At 26.4% G+C, this 21,390-nt stretch overlaps 1 protein-coding gene across 3 annotated transcripts in view; it reads right to left on the bottom strand.

The window, feature by feature from the left end:
- Positions 1–18,246, bottom strand: part of LOC132919451 (probable serine/threonine-protein kinase kinX) — a 30,796-nt gene extending 12,550 nt beyond the window's left edge. Inside the window, exons 1-3 of one of the 3 annotated variants that reach the window (XM_060981079.1) lie at positions 18,063–18,246; positions 10,138–10,517; positions 6,445–6,941 (exon numbers count right to left, since the gene is read on the bottom strand). In XM_060981079.1, coding sequence (XP_060837062.1) covers positions 6,445–6,941; positions 10,138–10,353 — 713 coding nt within the window. In that variant the 5' untranslated portion in view covers positions 10,354–10,517; positions 18,063–18,246. The remainder of the gene's footprint in view (positions 1–6,444; positions 6,942–10,137; positions 10,518–18,062) is intronic. The other 2 variants (XM_060981078.1, XM_060981080.1) reach the window with 2 other exon arrangements.
- Between the last annotated feature and the right edge of the window lie 3,144 nt (positions 18,247–21,390).

Below are 21,390 nucleotides of genomic sequence, written 5' to 3' on the forward strand. Positions count from 1 at the left end.
TTAATGAACAATTGAAATTTTGATAATGTAATACATTATTATTATATAGGATACAAATTAATAAGTTCAAGTCTTTACTGCATAGGTACATGATACATATAATATAGTATAAAATGTACATATATGGAAACTTATACTAAATAGATTTATATCATCAGTTTTATGATACATAATATCTTGAGCAAGTAAATAATAAAAAGTATTTATTGCAAATACATTTTAGAACGAGATTGTTATTATTAAGAATTATCAATATAGTTCATGCAACTTTAGCATTCTCAACAGTCATCACACATCATCATTAAAATTAATATGTACATTATTTTAAAGATTTGCCCACGTTATTCTTTACAGAATTCGCCACAGTGGAAAATTGTATATTACAGATACTATGTATACGGATCATTATAATCACTATAGGGTTTGTGATTTTAACTTGATGGCCTTGCGTGTATAAATCTACAGTGTATAAGATGTATACATTTGTGCCCTAGCTGTAATCTGTGATGGTCTCGCGTTTTTTTTTTGTTTAACAAAATTGGACTTTCGTCTCAGTTTGTTCAAGGTTCTTAAGTCAAAAGGTGCCACATGGTATTTTAACACCAATATACTACAGAAAATTTACTAGTGCGGAAACGCCGTAAGGTTGTGAAATGCCAAAAGACGACGCTCGTCGCTCCGTGCTTGGCCTTCTACGTTTGACCTCGTAAATGATTATTTTTGCATTGCTCTTATAATGCAGCTCAGAGCTCTATACTTGTATGATGCAGTTTCAATTATCGGATTGCATGCATTTAATTTATTATTTATTGACCATTATTATTTTTATATTAAAATCATCTCTTGTATCAACTATTAGGTGAATATAGTAGTCATAAAGTAATATTTCACATATTGCTAAAATCATTCGTAAAATTTTAAAATAGAATTTTGAGAAAAATAAAATTATTTATAATTATATTTTATAAAGAGAATATGTCTAAAGAAAAATTATATAATTATTGTGCTACGAATTCATAATAAAAACATTGTAAAATGAAGACTTTATTAGTAAAAATAGGTATACCGGCCATTTATTTCAATTTTGAAAAATACACATTTATAAAAAAAATAAAATGTCATGAATAATATATATGAACACTGTAATAAAGAACAAATAATTGTACGTTAATTAACAGTATACCTATTACTTATAGTGATTGTCCATGTATTAATAAAAAATATATATATATTAGTTATTGTATATTGTTTTAGATACAGAATCGTGTTCCATATTATTTAATATTTTGAAGTAGAGAATATATAAGCAATGTAAAATAACTTCCATACTAAAATAGTTACCTAATCCTTAAGTGTATAGAGTATTTAAATATGTAAATAATAAAGAAACACAATAAACCATATAAACCTAAATAAGATTATCAAAACATTCAAAATTTATTTATTTTAAATATCATGCCCAAGCCTGTATAGGCTTGTACCGAAGGTAACTTGTAGTACAATAATGAATAAACATTAAAGATATACCTAGCTTGGATAGAAACACGCGCTAAAAATAAATATAATAGCCAATAGGTACCTACTTATAATATTATGTATAGTAAAATATGAATTTAATATTACATTTTTAAATATAATTAAACTCAAAAATGAAGTACATAGATACTTATATAAGTAGGTACTGAAATTTCATTTAACATAACTTATTAATTATAGATTATATACAATATTGACATAATATTATAATAATATGATATAGATAGATACTTATATAGGTATATTATAAAAATAAAATTGAGAATATATATTATATAATCATAACGTTTTGCAATAAAATTAATAAATACACAATATGTCACTGCTAACTGAAGACTGGAGAGTAAGACAGGCCATAACTAACTTACTTATCTGCCTTCAACATGACAACATATAATTTATTAATGAACAATTTTATTGGTAAAATACTGAATGATGAACTATTTCAATGTAGTCGATTAAAATATAAACCAAATAAGCATTAAATAGGTACATAGAACTCGCTGAGTTACATAAATGTGAATAATGCTCTTAGAATTTATCATTTAAATAAGTTGGTCAAAATTTGACATCATTGTATATTTTTTATAGAAAAAATATTGTATAAGACTGTTATTTTCAAGGAAAAAAATATTTTACAAGGTCCTTCATTCCCCCTTCTGTAAAGTTCTATAAATCGTCATTTAATAAAAATTACACTTTATTATAAAACATTTTTCTATTGTTTGGATACAATTGTATTATTATATAACACTATTAATATTAAACAATGACGAATAAAATAAATTAAGTACCTATACTACCTATTACAATTAAATGATATAGGAATTAGTTATAAATTATAGTACATTATATTAAAATCAGCTTCTTGCAGGCAATACTGAATTGATAATTTAAATTTCCCTAGTAGCAATCCCTTTAATTATTTTTTGTTTCTCACTTCTAAATTGTCGTGTCCTTGCTCTAGTTACATAGAAAAGTCATATTATAAATACATATTTATCATAATAAATATGACGATTATACATGCTTTAATAATCTTATGACATTATATCGTAACATTGTCTGTAAAATTATCATTATGTTATTAGTGAATTATTATGACGGTATATACCATTGTAAAATAAATTATAAGTACCTACTTTAGATTATATTGGAACTGATTACATGGCTTAAATGTTATTACATTTGTTTTTAACAATTTGAATATTACTGAAAATATTATTTTTTGTAATTAAAATTATCGAAAAAAAAGTAAATTACTGATACAATTTCAAGAAAAACTACAAATTAAAATAAAAGTTATTAATATAACTAGGCAATTAACCAATTGAAACTTATGCTTATTATGGATATCTGAAATTAGAATTATAAAATTCGAATTGATCTGAAAAGGAATTTTTTGGTTTTCATGTTTCCTTACATATAAATTCATGTTGTTTAGTATTTTTTTACATATGCATTATTATTTATTAATGTGTTCGATTTGTTATAATATTGTTATTCATTTTCAGTATAATTATTACACAGCTATAATTAAACTTGAATGAATTTATTAGATATTAATATATTATGTATAGGTAGCTCTTAGCTATAAAATAATCTTTGATTCGTATTTCGCTAAGTTTGAGGCTTCAAACTAACAGTTAATATATATAACTTAATAATCACTAATCAGTATTGCAATAGTTTAATTTCAATTATTAATGTATTTATTGATTGTCAAGATCGAAATTAACACGCAATCGTGTTTTACCGAAAAAATATAGATTTTAATATTCTTATACTTCTTATAATTTTTTATCTTCTTACACTTGAAACACAATTAAACAAAAAACGTATTACAATATTTGTTAAATAGTCCTGGTACACCCTATATATATATAAGTAAAATAAGTAGGTACGTATACTTTATATTATTACTTATACGCAAATTACGAATGGAAATCAAATCGAACAGGTTTATCTAAAATAATTTATCAATATCAGTTTAATATATTAAAATAAAGTAATTAATAATACTTCAATCATACTAAGTATAGGAATTTTGTCAAAATTTTATATAACACGGGAGATTTACTGAATAAGAACGACGGTTTTAATTTAATAATTATTTATATGATAGCTGTTTATACGAATATTTAAGTAAGCATTTTTATTTTTTTAACGCAATAATAAATCATTAAATTCGAAATACGATTCTGAAAGAAACCATGTTTGTAGCTGACAGCCGACAGGCGTGTTTCTATTCAAAATGTGTCTACATAATAATATATTGAAAGGTTTTTTTTGTGATTTTGGAAAATATTAAAAAATCAAAAAAATGTTATTTTTTAAACTACTATTTTGTCTAGGATTTTTATCTTTAAGGTTTGATTTCTTTTTGTCTAAGAATTTATTTTACCTAAAAAACTATTATCAGAAAAAGAAATAAGGTACAAATTAACTGTAAAACCAATTCACGTGTTAGTATGTTACATTCCTAACGTCAACATTTAATTTTGTCTAGTCATCTACTATCCACAGATGATTATAGAGTTTACCGTATTAGAACATTTTATGAATTTCCCTATGCAGCAATACGCCAGTACGCGTATATGAGTAAGTTAAATAACTTTTAAAATATGTGCATCAAACCGTTAAAAAATAAAATACTCGTTTAAAATTGTTATTAAAAAAACCAATTTCATTTTAATTCTATCCATAGTCATAACTTAAATGTTCATAGTAATAACTTATAATATATTGTTAGTATTTACGTCAATATACATGTTTAGATATTTGTAGTATCAAAATTAATTTAATAATTAAAATATTTTTGTTTCACAAATCAGTTTTAGTTTTAAGTTTAATTATTACTTATTAATCAATACAAAAAGATAACAAAAAACCCAAATCATTTAAACTATTATTGTAATTTGTAATAATAAATATTTGTTGTATTATTAAGATTGGGGAATAGAATATACATTTTTTAATTTTTACCATTTATTATTATAATTAATTTTCAGTTGACGGATGTAGATATTATATTGTAGATAATTAATGTACATCGTTAAAATAATTGATTGTTGTATCAGGAATGATTATATATATAATAACCTATTAACACCATTATAGCATTCCTAAAAAGCACTGAAATAGAAAAATACATTTAACAAGAGTCTAGTACCTAGTCAAAGTATACGTTTTATGTACACCAAATTGTTATTTTAATCGTGTAACATATTAAATTAAAATTATTTCGATATTAGTCAATTATTTTTGAGAAAGTTTATTATTTAACAATATAAAGTATTTTTTTTTCTATTAATCCTTCAACTTAATTATTTTGATTGGACATTTTATTTCACGATATCTTTTTTGTTATTTGATAACTTTAATTTGAATTACGTTAAATCTCAATGTGTAAATATAAAAATAACGTATTCTATATTCTCACATAGGTAAGCAATGAGTTGTAATTATGATACTAAGAGTCTAAATAATTGAATCATAGCCAATGAATTAGTCATAAAATTTAATTTACCCTTGAGTGTATATACAAATTAAGAACATACTGTATAGTCTGTATAGAGTACAATATTCGAAAACATAAGTCTATAATATAGTCACAAACCTCAAAACAAACCTTTATATAGATTTCGGTCTGAAGGACACGAAATACTGTGTTTACATTTTATTGTTATCGTTGTATTTCCTATTCTATGAATGTATACGAATGTATTACAATTTACAAGTGTATAAAATACACTAGTAAAAAGGCTAATAATTCAACTAATATATTATGTAAAAAACGGCAGTAATAAAACGCAAGTTAAAAATAATATTACTAATGTTTAATTACCTTTTTACAAATAATAATTTGTATATTTATTATTTTTGTTTACTTCTTTATTTTATTTATTTTTTATTTTTAATAAACATCAATATGTTTATGTTTATAGTTCTGTATACTAGATTACTAGAATATTGTTACTTATTAAATAACAATAATTTTTAAGAAAATAACGCTTAAGAAAAAAAAATGTTAACTTATGTTTTGCTCAAATCTATAATTTGAATTACACAACATGACACAACTGATATTTTACAAGTAACGCATTTATAGGGTATGAATGGTATGATAACTAAAATAATATATACTATCATATTCTAAATGTACAATGCGTTATATCAGTCTAGTGCCACTGAAAATAATATTGATAATCATCATATGATATTTTGATAAGTATGTATAGGTATGCCTAAGAACTAAAAATTCAATGTTCTCTCGGGAAATGCCATTGAAATCAATGAAATATTCACCTAGCCTAACGTACCTACCCGCAATCCGCATACATGGGATTTGGTAATATTGATATTGGTATTTACTATCTAATCATATTCATAAGATCGCTAAACATCATCAATATTATTGAAACACAGTCTATCATTTAATTCTTCTATACTTTGGAGATTTGTCATAAGTCTTTCCAAATCAAAAGAGAACATAAAATCATAAGATCTAATATTCTAACCTATAACTAAATTATTTAATCTAAATTATAATACCTAATGACAGATGAATGATAACTCTGATAAATGATAATCTACAATTATACCTACTCCTACCTATATTATGCTCGTAATGACTAGACATTTTTACTTGTTGTCTTATATTTTAAATAGATTCCCATTTTATCAGCTAGATGGCTAGAACAGCTTCTCGGCCCGTGTGAAACACTCGCGCAACTCGTAATTAATATTATGACACGGTAATAATATATAATAAATGCGAATGAAATAGCATTCACCTGTATATGTACTCGTATTATTGTAAATCCGAGTTTATGATATTAAAAATGGTACAGTAATATTATAGTCTTATTAAGTATCTACAGACGTATCAAAAGTCAATCGGCTTACCGTTTGGTGAACAGTGGTGGCAGCGGTGGCAGCGGTCGGTCGATGGTCGGGCGCGAGCTGTCGGCGGGTGCGGTGATGACCGCGGTGGTCGCTATATGGTCGACCGGGCCGGTGATGACCGCGCAGGCGGCAGAAGCCATGTCTATGGCCGCGGCCGCGGTGGCGATGGAGGTCGGCGAAGACGACTTATTCTTGGTGGTGGCCGCGGCCACGGCGTGGCCGGCGTTTCGGCTCTCGCGCAACAACAGGTCCAGCGAGTTGCCGATCCGTCGGACGCACGTGACGTCATTGCTCTTGGACGCCTGCACCGTATTGGCCACCGAGGCCACCGCCGCTGTGGTGGACGTCGCGGTCGTCTGTTGCTGTTCTTCGTTTAGCATGTACTCGCGTATCTTGTCCTTGATCAGCGACGTGACGCACACGCCTCCGTCGCCGATCGCCAGGTCACCAAGTCTCAGCCAACCGGCTGGTTCTGCTGATTCGGAAGAGGACATTGTCTGCGAAAACGAAACGAAAACATCGACCCGCCCCCCCATCGACGTAAGTTATAATAACTATTATTTATGTTAGGTATTCACATATATTATGAGTTATGATGGGTTATAATAGAATATGGTTTTGTTTTTGTGCATTCATATATATATATATATAGTATTGCCGGCTCACTGACAAACGCGTATTATTGAAATAATCCCAAAAACCGAAACTATTCGGGAACATTAAAATAAAACAAACATAATTTGAAATTTCATTCAACGAAGTTGAAAAGTATGTTTTAGAAAAAAACTGTACTATTAATAATAGGTATGTGTGAGTGCTATTATATAGCCCGACGAAGTGCGTCGCCTTGGAATTCGTAAGTCATCATATCCATAACGAACTAATTTCATATTTGTTGTACCTGATTTGTATCCATTTACATGCCAGATACACACCCTCCTTAAAAATGCATAATCTTTTAGAGAGAAAAATGAGTTTTAAATTTGGGTATTGTATAACGACGTCGTCCTGACACCTGCAACGTTCAAAAGTCGTGTCATCAAAATCTGACCAATTAAATTTTTTTGTACACAATTTTTATTCCCGCGTACTCTTAGAAAAAAAAAAAAAAAAATACAAATCGGGTGCATAAATATTTATTTAGTTCGATGTGGGGAAATAATGATCTTACGGGTATGAGCACCAAAAAGAATCACCTGATGTGTTGGCATTCTTTTGAATTCCCCCTCTCCCCAGGCTTTTTTGTCTATTCAAATCGTAGCATTGTTATAATAATTAATATATGTCACAATCAGCAATGACGCAAATAAAACATATTTTCTAAGTTCAAAATAATAAATCACTGAAGGGTTTTTACACTAATTTGAATTTTTTAAATTATCATAAAATTAAAATTATATTAATTAATAAAGATTATACTAAATTATTATAGTATTATAAAAATCTGTATTACTAAAATAGTAAAATATAAAAATTAGAATTTATAATTCTTACAATTAGAAAACTATTATTTATTTGTATGCATTATTGATTATTGATACATCAATCGATTTTATATGAACCCAGAGAATAAAATATTTACACTCTCCATATTATAATTTATAATATAATTTGAAGATACCAATAATATTAATTTGTTTTTAAAATAATAAAATATTTACAAAGTACATCATAATAAATATTAAATTTTAATAAAACCATTTACTATTACGTATAAATATAGGTAACAAAAACATTTGCACTATATAATAATACGTATTCATTGATTAGGTAAGCTACTTTTGACAACTATTACTTGTGAAAAATAAATTTTAAAACCTAAATATTAAATTCAGTTATTATAAGTTCCAAAATATTACATTTCATACAGTTAAAATCTATTATTATTGTTTACTATATACATAAATTATTGACGTGGTACAGTTTATTAGTAATAATTTTGTTTCATTACATTTTTAGATTAGGTAAGGTTTAAAATGTGTAATATAAATTATAAGATAGAATTGCAATTCTAAGTTGACAATTTCACGCCCCTTTGATAAAGTTGAATAAGGTTTGGTTAAATAATGGATACAGCAGATATTATATATTGTTATATTATAAATGGTTATATTATCTATATGTTTTATAAATTATAATATCGAGTTTCGTAATAGGTTATTTGTGTTCATGACATGTTCATTTATAAGTTGATTTAAGTTATACATCGAATGTCTAAATCAAATACAGACATTTATTATTTTTTCAATAGAATAGTGTTTTGTAAAAAATTAAATTATGACATAAGTGGTTTAATGAAATCTATTTTGATCAGATTTTATCAACTTTTTTTGTACTGAAACAAAGTTTTGTACCTATTTAAAATCTGTATTACACGCTGTACAATAAGTGAATTAGAAATTAACTTAATACGAAAAATGTAATTTTTTCAAAATAATAATTTATTTATAGACATTAGCCATATTATTATGAGTTATAAAACATAACTTGCGTATGATATACCTACAATTATTGTATAATAATTTCAGATTACTCAACTTTTTACTCAGTGTTATATTTATTCTATTAGAACAATAAAAACTCAAAAATTTAAATTATACGAAATATTTTAAGGTTACAGCAAACAATTTCTCCTCATTTATAAATAAATAATTACCATGTTATTATTGTGAAACGATACCGAAAAAAGGTATATACATTTAAATATATCACAGATAAATATTAAATATTATAAAAGTGTACACAAATTTATACTCTAAAATGTTATGAACTTAATTATTTATATCTCAATGAATTTCATTTGATATAATAAATAATAAATGCATTTGTTTACTCTATACTTAATCAACTAAAGAAAATAAACATTAAATAATCTATGTACCTACTTACTATACAGAATTATAGACTAAAACAATTATATGCTGCAGAATTCATAAAATAATAAAGGTCAAGTGCTGAACCAGCGTTACATTGTAATCATTACAACAAAGTCGCTTTTCATTGTTTATTTTATTTTGTTATCAAACAAAAAGTATTGAGCATAAGTAATTTGATAAAATTGATTATAATTTAGGCAAGTACCTAATACAAGAAAAATAAACTATTGACTATATATTAAAAATATAATTTGCAATTTTTGGATTAATCAAATTTGAGTTGTTTAACTGTTTCACATTTCTAAAATGTAACATATAAATAACATAATACTTATAAATACATCAATATCACGAATGTGAACTCTTTTAGTTTTGGATATGGGAGTACTTACTGGTATTTACGGTGAAATGACATTAATGTAAATAAATAAGTGTATAAATCATAGTTAAAGATTGATAAAACAATTATTATATTGGCTATTATGGTATACTGTTCTAGTATTAGTCATATATAAATTCAAAATTTTTAAGTCCTAGTAAGAAATTAATTTTAAAGGCTTAATTATATTTTTGAGTTTCGTGTGTCACATATCTTTTAAAATTTTAAATAGGTTTAATATCTAAAATATAAACTGATTTGAATATTAAATAACGAGCAAAACATATAATATAAATAATATATAGTGGGAGTAAAAATATAATATGTTTGACAGTTTGAGAGACGAAAACTGATTTCAACGTTGAACTACGTCTTATCGTTTGTATCTTTCGAAAGATAATAGAAACTTCATGAATGAAAAAGTTTATTTAATATTACCTCCACATTGCAGTTGATTTCCAATGATACAGGCGCACTTTGAGGTTTCGTCATCAAAATTTTATTAGGTTGTTTCTCCTTCCCTCGGACTCTGTGTTCCCGAGCTCGTTCTGTACTGGTACGAGCTGGGGTTTTCTGTTGTCCCGCTGCCTTAGATTTTTCCTTTTGCTGTTTTCGAAAGTTTTTTGCCCGTTCCGCGTTAGTCAGCTTCGGCATATTTTTCAATATTTTTATGGACAATATTGTTTGAAAATTAAGCTTTTTCTTCTAAATTTTATTTAACTCTTTGTCGAATTAACACTGCAAATTGTTCCCATAAGTTCAATGGTGATGAAGTGGACTTCCCTGACAATTGAAGCCGGTCATTTTTGTAATTTTACCTAACAACCAACGTCACAGAAATTCGTTGCAATTTTTTAAATATATATCTATAACTATATAAGACATCAAAATAAGACGAAGTTCTACGTCAAAACCTTAGTATTGATCATCAAATAAGTTTAATTTTTAACTCAAATTTTGAATTTTTATTCCTTTGTGGTATTAAAAATTCTCGATCATTTTTGTGTAATCTAATTTTACTAAAATAGATAATAGATTACGAACAAAAATGGTATTTGTTTAACAAAAAAACGCTTACAATCTTTTTTTAGATTAATGGTTTTCAATTCAAGAATATTTAAATACATTGGAATTTAAACAGTTCAACTTTAAGAAACAGTATGGAAAGAAAAATACATTTGTAAATTCTATCTCTCAAGTATTCAGCATTGTTGTACTCGAATACAAGAAGACAAATGGCATGTTTGTTTTTCAATGAAAACTAAAATTAATATTTTCCATGGGGCTTGAATATTTTAAATGCACTCAACCTTAATAAAGTTGAGTGCAGGTAAATTACTTCTTTAAAATCTATAGTATATAAAGACATCGTATTACTTTTAAAGTATACAAAATATAATATAATAATATACTGTGTTGAAACGTACATAGACACATAGTTCCTCTTCACAGTTTGATGATAAAAGCTCGTGTAAAACGTCAATATTTAAATAATCATTTTAACCGTTGAACCTTTGAACCATTGTTCAGCCGAAAATAATGATTGATGTCTAAAAGACTAAATTTGCGCATCTGATACTATTTTAAACGAATAATTGGTATATAATCATCATTCAGCCGGTGCAATTTCCGATTAATAATAACTGCTCATACTATATAGATATTACAATATATATTTATTTGAAAATACACGCCATTGTTCTATACCCGAGAGATCCTAAACAAATTATATACGTATTTTTATTTTTAAATCCGAATTTTTGGTGTAATAATACAGGATTATCGGTATTTGAATAGCCTGATAGTTTGACGAGCCGAAAAATATTGACAACGGTAGTTTATAATAAATTTATAAATTATTATGTAATCATGCAGTTTGCCGTTAATCGTGCATTATCAACTTCCACTTAGTCCATACATACTATTATAGAGGGCCGATATCAATAGTTTTCTTTGTCTAAACCGTTTCTGTCCTTGAAATTTTATGGCGATTAGATGGTCCATATCGCCATATGGAAACTGCCAACTGGGTATAAGCGTATTTTTTTTTTATAACAAGCTACTGAAACGATAACAACTAACGTTGGCCGTCACCCATTTATTTTTATCTAAACATAATATATAATATAGGTACCTACTATAGTTATAGGTAGTATACTTATAATTACAAATACACCATAAAAGTTGTTCACAAATGTTTTTACAAGTTTACCAAATTAGTTATCTATACATAGTTATCTATATATATTTTATACACCCACTTGTAGGTGTATATCCAAACTAAATTATTTGATTCTCTTTGTACAGTTAACCAATCTTATTTAATAATAAAATTTATTATTTATTACATATATGTAATACGGTCGTATTTATGTTATACTTGATGAAATGTTTTCATAGAGGCCTAAAGGTTAGGTGTAGGTATATACTATAATATACTTTTAAAGGACATTTACATCTTTGAACTGTGGAATTCATCATCAAAATATTTTGTCGACTTATCGCTGTTCAAAGGTCATAAACCTACATTCATGTATAGTGTATACATTAATATTGTTACAATTTATTTGTAATATAATCATAAATAAGTATTTAAAATGTATAATTGTAGATATTCAAGAACATTTAAGTAAGTACTAACTATCTGTATTTAATAAAAATGAGAAAATAATTCAATTTTTCCATACTTAAAACAGTATATACAGTAAATACTTTATAAAATATAATCAATATTTTTGTTCAGTAGCTTACATTTACGAAACCATTTTTAGTATAAATAAACATATCGAGTCTACTGGATATAATATATACACATAATTAGTAATCACTTCAGTGCAAGCTATTGTGTTGTTTAAAAATATGATGAATTGTAAGTATACAACATATTATTATTAACGAGTTAATAAAATAATTTATTAAATTTATAATGAAAAGTTCGTTTCCTCTGTATTTTTTTTTCAAATACCTGTCGTAATTCTATAAAAAATACTGGGGTAGTCACTCTATAGTTAGTATAGGTGTCGAGTGTATCTCGTTATTAAGTAGGTCGACAGGACGACAGTTATTCACATATTATTGTATACGAAAATCAAATTTAATTGTAGACGATCTGTCAGCTTACATTTTTAAGTAACTATAAACGATATTTTATTACATAATTTTATATTACCATTAGTAATGCGGTAGGTTGAACTAATTGTTGTCAAAAATAAATCACATGTATTATATTTTATAATAATAATTACTTATGGTATTATTGTATAATATAATATGATAAGCTGTTTGCTATTGTTAACTCTTAAGTCAATACTAACGAGCCGTAGCGTGACTAGGTTTATGATATAAATAACTTAAAATTGTAATCTAAATACTTGTACAGAGTAAATTAGTAAATAATAACTACATATTATTACATTAATGAAAAATTTCATACCTCAACGATTAGTATTTTTTTTCTCATTACAACAAAGAAACTAAAATCGTTATTTTCGTTTAAAATTTAAAATGTTGTCAACATTTGAACTTCAATCACTCATTTAATATTTATGTAGGTACATTTATGTAGCTTTAAACTTAACTTCTTGTTTTTAATTCCAGGAAAAACATATTTATAAGAAATCTTGTAGCTACCTATTATATTTTTAATCCTAAGAAATTATAATTAAAAATGTAATGAATTTTAAAGTATAAAATAGTTTATATATTTTTATGATTTTGTCGAGTTTTGTAAAAATTTAAACATAAATTATAATAAAAAAAACTATTTCTATGTACCTATAATCAACAATTTTTTTATTTCAAAAAGACAATTTTATAATGAATTTTAATTTATTATTTTATATAAAGCTATTGCTCTTTTACTCATTAACAAAAATGTAATCAATTTATCATACATAAATCAAAAATAATTGGTTATTGTTTGTTTTTTTCGATAATTTTTAAAAGAACCTAGTTTTTCATTAAATATCATTAACATAAAGTGTACTGCCAGAAATTATTTTCAAAGTTGAAAATTATGCATTCTTATTGCACTAAGATGACATCACCACATCAGACACAAAAAAACAACATACGCACATCATCAATAGGTACATTAATTGCTTCGTTCAGAATTCAGAATAGTGAATGTGATTACTGATTACCAAGTACTGTGATTTTAGTTTTAATCTAAATTAAATTACATAAATTTTAAAAAATCATATAAAATCACTATAGTTTATGTTTCTATCATATATTTATAGGGTATTTAGTTTTTTTATATTTCTTTTTATGTAAGATAAAAATAATCAATTTGTTATTTTTTAATGTCAAAGGTACACATTGTGAAGGTCAATGTTTGACAAACATAATCATTACAACAAACCAATGAAAATATAATCATCGTCATTCATATAATATATATATATGAATATAGATATCTATGCATACAATATATATCATGTAAGTCCAAAAAAATTGTTTAAATAAATATATTTTTATTTTGTTAATATTATATACAATTTATATTTATTAAATATTTAATCATATGTATCATGATTTGGATATATTTACAAAACAATGAAACATTAAAACCTATTTTGTTTTTAATAAGTAGAATATATTTTATTTTAGTATTTAGTAATTAAAGTTAAAAAATAATGTATTGTAATTTTTATAAAACTTTCATTAATCCAAAAATTATATTTAAAATTCCATTTATTCTCAAAATAATCTCGTTTTTCTCCATACATTAGATAATTTGCCCAAAACATTATAAAGTAAATGGTGCCAAGTTGTATTAATAAAATTCCAATGAGCTAAGAAAAAAAAATTCACGTTAAAGCATCGTCTCTGGGCCGTAACTTCTTTTTCAAGTCACTCATGCTACCTTTATTATAAGATATATGCTTATTATACTTACTTATTATTTTATATACTATATTTTATGTATGTAAGAATAAAAAAAATAAAAATATATATATTTAAAATATAACATTAGTTGCAAAACTAACGTCAAGTTAATAAATTAGTATTTACCTACGTATTTAAAATTACTTTTTATCTAGTATATTTGTAAAGTAAATCAAGGTAGTTAAAATTTAAATAATAATAAACAATTTTATTTTATTTATTATATTAATTTTTTATAATTATAATTTTTTTAAAACATCAAAAAACTTTAGTAATACAATAGACCAGGTACCTAGATATTTTTATTTATTTATAACTACCAAGTTTAAAATAATAAACAAAAATTGTTAAAGATTGTCTATTTTAAAAAAACAGAAGTTTTTATAAAAACCTGTATAATTTACAATAAAATATGTACCGAAAATGTTTTTAGTATACAAATTAATTTAGTTAACAAATTAACTCATTAAAAGTAGGTGTACATTTAAAGATAAAATATAGAAGTACTGATTTTCTTATGTAATAAATACAAACAATAATGTATAATACGTATACTATACTTAATACTTATATTGATTATTGATTAACAATAAGAATATTAGACTATTTAAGATACTATATAGCTCATTCACCAAACATGGTAGGTACTCCTAAATAATTAAGAAATTAAACAGCTTGGCTTAAACCAAGATAATATTTGTTTAACTATTTTTTTTAAAAAAAAACCTATTGACTGCAATTGACCTTCAACTTAAATGGATTTTAAAGCGTTTAATATAATAAATAAATTTTAAGTTAACAAACTATACATAAAATATTTTAAAGTTATATGTGCATGTAGAAGAAAATCTGACTTATTAGAAAGAAATTAGAACCAAATACTTTAATTATTGTAGTAACATTTAAAATTAAATATTCTTCGTCAAATTTATTCATATAATACATAAGTTATAAATCAGCAATATTTTTTTGATAATTTTTTAATACTTACAGATGTATAGAAAAACATAGACTGATTGTGCGGGGAAATGATTTAAAATGGTTAACATATTTTTAACTATAGAAATATAGCCTGACATATTAATATTAGGTACACACTGATACAATATCCTTTAAAATATAAATCTAGTCGCGTTTCATAATAAATCATAATATATTTTAATAAGTATTTTTTTAATATCATATAAATTTAAGAAATTTCATACTTTGAAATACAAAACAAAATTTAAAAATAAGAGGAAATAATAATATAATATTTTTAAAATATTGCATAAAAACCTATTTTACACAGAATTTTACTAATCCGAAGACTTTAACTATAATTTATCACATAAAAATACTTATAAAGTATACTAGATCAAAGATTAATAATACAATATACATCTATTTAAAATTGTATTAATATATTAAACTTACTTAATTAATTATTTACAAGTATTTTAATTCATTGTTTAATTTACAATCAACCAAGAAAATATATTATTAGAAAAATCTCATTAATATAATATATCATTTTTATAATATTTTTAAATTATAATTCATCTTTGCTTCTTATTGGTTAATTTTAAAACATTATGAATAGTATATGAGTCTATAAAAAATACGCGGATCTATTATAAAACTATTTAATTATAATTAGTTTAAATAAACCTAAAATATAATTCACGTATCTAAACTCCAAACTACGAAATATGGACCTAAATCTAATTATTATTTTTATTTAGTCTTCAAGAAGATAATTGGTGCCATTGAATAAGTTCCAATAAATATATTTTTATACAGTTTGTACGGAAGATTACTTTTTTATTCAGTTACCTAAATATATATATCTCTAATCAATTCATTGATCTGAGACACTATTGAGGTAAGAGATTTCAATAAGTTAATTACTTGAGGTCAAAAATAATTAAACTTTTTCGTGATACCGTAGCGATCATACGCCTAACACATGACTTATTATATTTAAGTCACTATTATTTTATAAAATAAGGTGCGCAGCTATATATTATGGTATTAATGTCATGTATATTTGAGAGGTATTTTGGAAATAATTAGTTAAAAATTTAATATTTTTTAAAACTTTTAAACTTTTTTTTTGTTAATTCTCCAATGCAATTAATAACTCAACTAATAAAATAATCTATTGTAACAGCTGAATGTTTTCCAGTTTATTTAAAAAATAAAATACTTAGTTAAAATCATGTTTAAATATATATCTGTAATTAATGTAATTGATTAATTTTTTTTTATTTAATCGCACTGTGTACAATAAATTAAAATAAGTATTAATAACAAAATAAATATTCTTTGAAACTACTTCAGTTAATATTATATTGTAATAAGAAGGGATAGTATATAATGTACATTTAATAAAATACTTATTTATATTAATTAAAATAAACTTAAATTACCAGTACAATCACTATACATATACGTGTGACCCAACTACCCAAATACAGTAAATAAAAAATAGAATAAAATATAAAATAATTATGTTTAGTCAATATATTTCTATATGCTATAACTTTAAATGTTTTGAATTCAGTGTAGATGTTGGTAAACTAATAATTGACAATTATAGCTTAACGTTATTAAAATCGACTTAACTTTTTAATTAACTCGCACATCAACAGTTTTCAATATCCTGCGCCCACCTTTGAATACATTATATTGCTATGACGGAAAACGATAAATCTATATTATTATATTATTATATTGTATATAGGTAATAACTAATAATGATACATTAATACTTCAATGAACAAGTCATATTACTCTACTCAATATTGTGTATTACTTCAGAAAACGTTCGACGCTACAACGATAGCCGATAAACTTATAATATTATCTGCGACCATCAGTGCCGGTAATGATATGATAATGTTATTATTATTATTGAAAACGATATTTTAGTTACGAGGACGAGTGTGTAGGCGCGCACTGTAGTCGTTGAGTAGGCGTCGGCATTGGCGGATTAAGAATATCGCCGGAACGCGTGGCTCGTATGCAAACACTCGGCCGGCGAAGCGAGTGAAGAAGCCGTCGTCGGTGTGACGGCCGCCGCGACATCGATCGGAAAGACAAATATGAAATAATACCATAATAATATTCTACGGTTGTAATTGTTATCGGCTTTCGACGCAGTCAATAGCAACTACGACGACGGCTATGCAACTCGCGATACTGCCGATGTGATGACGCACGAGCCGGTACGCGCGTACGATCTCGCGGGGCCGTCATATAGTGAATATTATCAATGCGGCTGATGAAAGCTCTGATACCCGAAGCCGGGCGGCCGCCCTTACGTGTTCGTCACGATAATCTCGCGCCTACTGTACATCGTTATCGCCGGCGACACTCGCCACCATCATAATAATAATATGACAATAATATTATTATAATAATATTATGATGATAACGTAATCGTCTTAAAATATAACGTGCGCAGGATAATATTATTTATAGGTACTCACCCCGTGGGCCTCGAGATCGAGTCGCTCAGAGCAGTCAGAGCTGCAGTGGCGGTAACGTCGCGGGTGATGCGACGTCCGTGAGCGACCGGTGATGATGGTGAAACTCGCGCGTCGACGGACCGGACGTCCCGGCAGGGTCACGGGGAATCAACGAACGGGCGCGTGCGGCTGCCGCGCGCCGGTGGCCGGGCGCGACCCTATAAATATATACGGGCGTACAACCACTGCTTCGGCAGCGGTGCACACTGTCAAGGACGGCCATCGACCAATCGCAGCCCGTCCTTTGCTATACGTGCCCGCCACCCGCTTCGTCGCTTATAACCTTGCGCCGGCGATGGGTAGCGGTGGTGGGTGGCAGTGGCGGCAGTGGCGGTGGTCGATCGATGCGAAGCGGACAGGCGCTGTACGGCGCGGAAGTCTTAGCGAACGACGCGGAGGCGTCCGACCGCTTTGGTTGGCCCACAGATGTCGCCGCGAGTTGGTTTTTCGGGTGAATACCCATCTGTTGTGCTTGCCTGCAGCCCTTCGGACTTCTATGCCGTAATATTCGGGCCACCTCGTCCTCGCCGTGTCAGGGTCGGAGAAAGTGCCAGTGCCTTTAAAATTAGAAAAGACGAATTTTGTATTGTTAGTGAAAAGCTTTTTGTCTTGTAATTTTCTCCCTAAAATCCGATTACATTTAAACGGGCTGAACCCATTCAGTGGCATGCAATATAATATATAATACTCAATTACGGTGTGTGTGTAATGTGTGTGCACAATGCTGTTTAAACTTATAAGAACATTTTAAATTATATTATATCGTATATTCGTAAATCACAGAATAAAAATTAACAATCTGTATAGACGTAAAATAATATTTCAAAATAAATACAGATTACAAACATTATTTTTAACGTACAACTAATTCATTAACATTTAACAGCATCCAATAAATAAAGTATTTGAATAACGATATTTTTTTTAAATTGTTGATATAATATGATACGAACGATATGATAACGCCTGACGCTTGACCTATAAATTGTTAACATTTTTTGTCAAAATAAATCTTAAGAATACCTAATGCAGCTGCTGTACTATAACAATATGTATAGGACTGATGCTATGTCTATGTCTACCACATTTTAAATCACCTGCAGCTATTAATTTATGTAGGTAGGTACGTCTTATTAGTTAATATATATTTTATTAAAAATATTTTTAAGTTAGCATTCAACTTATAAATAAACATTTATTATTCGTCTATTATCAAAATACGAGTAAAAAAATAGTATAAAATATTATCACATTATTTCAACTTTAATTACATATTCTGATATTCATGAGATCATAAAATCACTATTCCTTGTATTATAGGTTCATGAAACCTAGTATGTGTAATACCTACTATGTGCATAGTGTGTTTACAGAAAAATATTACATACCCGCATTATTACGAAAACATAGAAATTATATTTTTTAATTCATTTATCGAAGGTTTTATTTATTTATTTATTTTTTTAATGTTTAGTTACTGTTTTTAAAAGGATATTGTTTGTATTTGTTTTTATACAATTTTAGTAAGAATAAAATGATAAAACATAATTAAATGTAGTATATTATTTATTTATGTATATTGAGGTGGTACCTACCTACCAAATAGTGTAATTTATATTATGCGAAGGTTCAATGAGATCCCTACTATTGCATCATATCTTGATTTCATGATTTTCTAATACAATAATTTATTAAATATAGGTAGACCTATAGTGCATACAAAAAATATATTTGCGGTTTGGGAATTTATTATATAATGTGATTTAGTTTCTTCTAGTGATATAATATATCTAAATGGTTGAAAAGAATGATTTATAGATTCATTAAGCCAGTATAATGTATAGTAATCATTTGTTCTTATTTCTAATACAAAATAAGGCTTTTTTGTATCTTAAACTCTTTTGAGACAGTTGTATACATATTGTAGGTATTAGATGATTTAACCTCTATGTAGGTTTCAAGTATACTGCGTATGAACTAACTATATTATAGGTTTGTTAAATTTCAATTTAACGATAAATTATTGTAGACTCAAAAATAAGCTTAAGTATAGGGAGCAGATGGATTAGCCTCTAATTTTTAAAGTAATTTACATAATATTATAAATAATTATTTATTATTAATCATATCTCGATTCAGTAGAATTATTGCATCCAAAGTATCAAATAAATCAAATTTTAGGTACCCCGCCCTTAATGTCAACAATTGGAACATATTTTTCACTCCAATAGAATGGTTAACGCTCAACAGTCAACAGTATTCACATATGTATCGGCTAACAAAAATCAAATATTTTTTATATTTATATAAAGAGTTTCCTTTGATCATAGAAATACAAATAAAAAAAAAATCATTTAGACTATTCAACATGCTATAGGACATAGGTGATAGCATACATCAGAGGTCACCTGCAAATTGCGGCCCGCAGACAAAGAATAAATAACATATACTACGACAAAATTATATGTATTATTAAATGTACTTAGAATTTTGATGGCTCGTGAAAAATTTTCAGTTTCTTAATGTGGCCCTTTAAAAATATTAATTGGTGACCCCTGGCATACATTATGTTATAAGTTTTTTTTATTTGATTTATTATTTGTTATTCAAATGTACAACAAAATACAATATTCTTTGTTCTTGTGTTTATAACTTATGGTCTCAAAAAATACTCGACCGATTTTGATAAATGTTTCAAAAACTGTATTAAAAAAGTTTAAAGAGTAGTTTGAATTCCGTTTTAAATTATAACAAGTAGAACAACACTAGTGTATGCTCATTTCAATTGAAAAAAAAATACTAAAACTGAGATACACTGATATAGCTCCGTAAATTATGTTTGTTAATTTTTTCTCAAAATAAGTCGGGATATTCAGTTAATATAAATAATATAATATGTAATTATATATTTCTTATAAAAAATAAAAATAATTTATTTTCTAGTTTAAAACATGGTAAACAGGGACGGACTGGGAAGCATTCAGTTCAGTATTCTACAACGATAAACCAAATAGTAAGCACATATTAATAAGTAATATTGTTCAATATTCAGCGGGCACCTAACCCAGTAATTGAACCTGCCCAATGCGCAACAGTATACTAACATACCTTTTTCAGTCAACTCCTGATTGTAATATTTAGATTAAACCGTAATGTTAACAAATTTAATATTCATTGGATTTAAACATTCAGATATATATAGCTTATAATAAAGAAAAGCAGTTAAAATTAATTAGATTATAGTGATGTATTTTAGAGATATTATTAAAGATATATTCTACAAATATTA

Source organism: Rhopalosiphum padi, chromosome 2 (genome assembly GCF_020882245.1).
Source record: "Rhopalosiphum padi isolate XX-2018 chromosome 2, ASM2088224v1, whole genome shotgun sequence".
NCBI classification, from domain to species: Eukaryota; Metazoa; Arthropoda; class Insecta; order Hemiptera; family Aphididae; genus Rhopalosiphum; species Rhopalosiphum padi.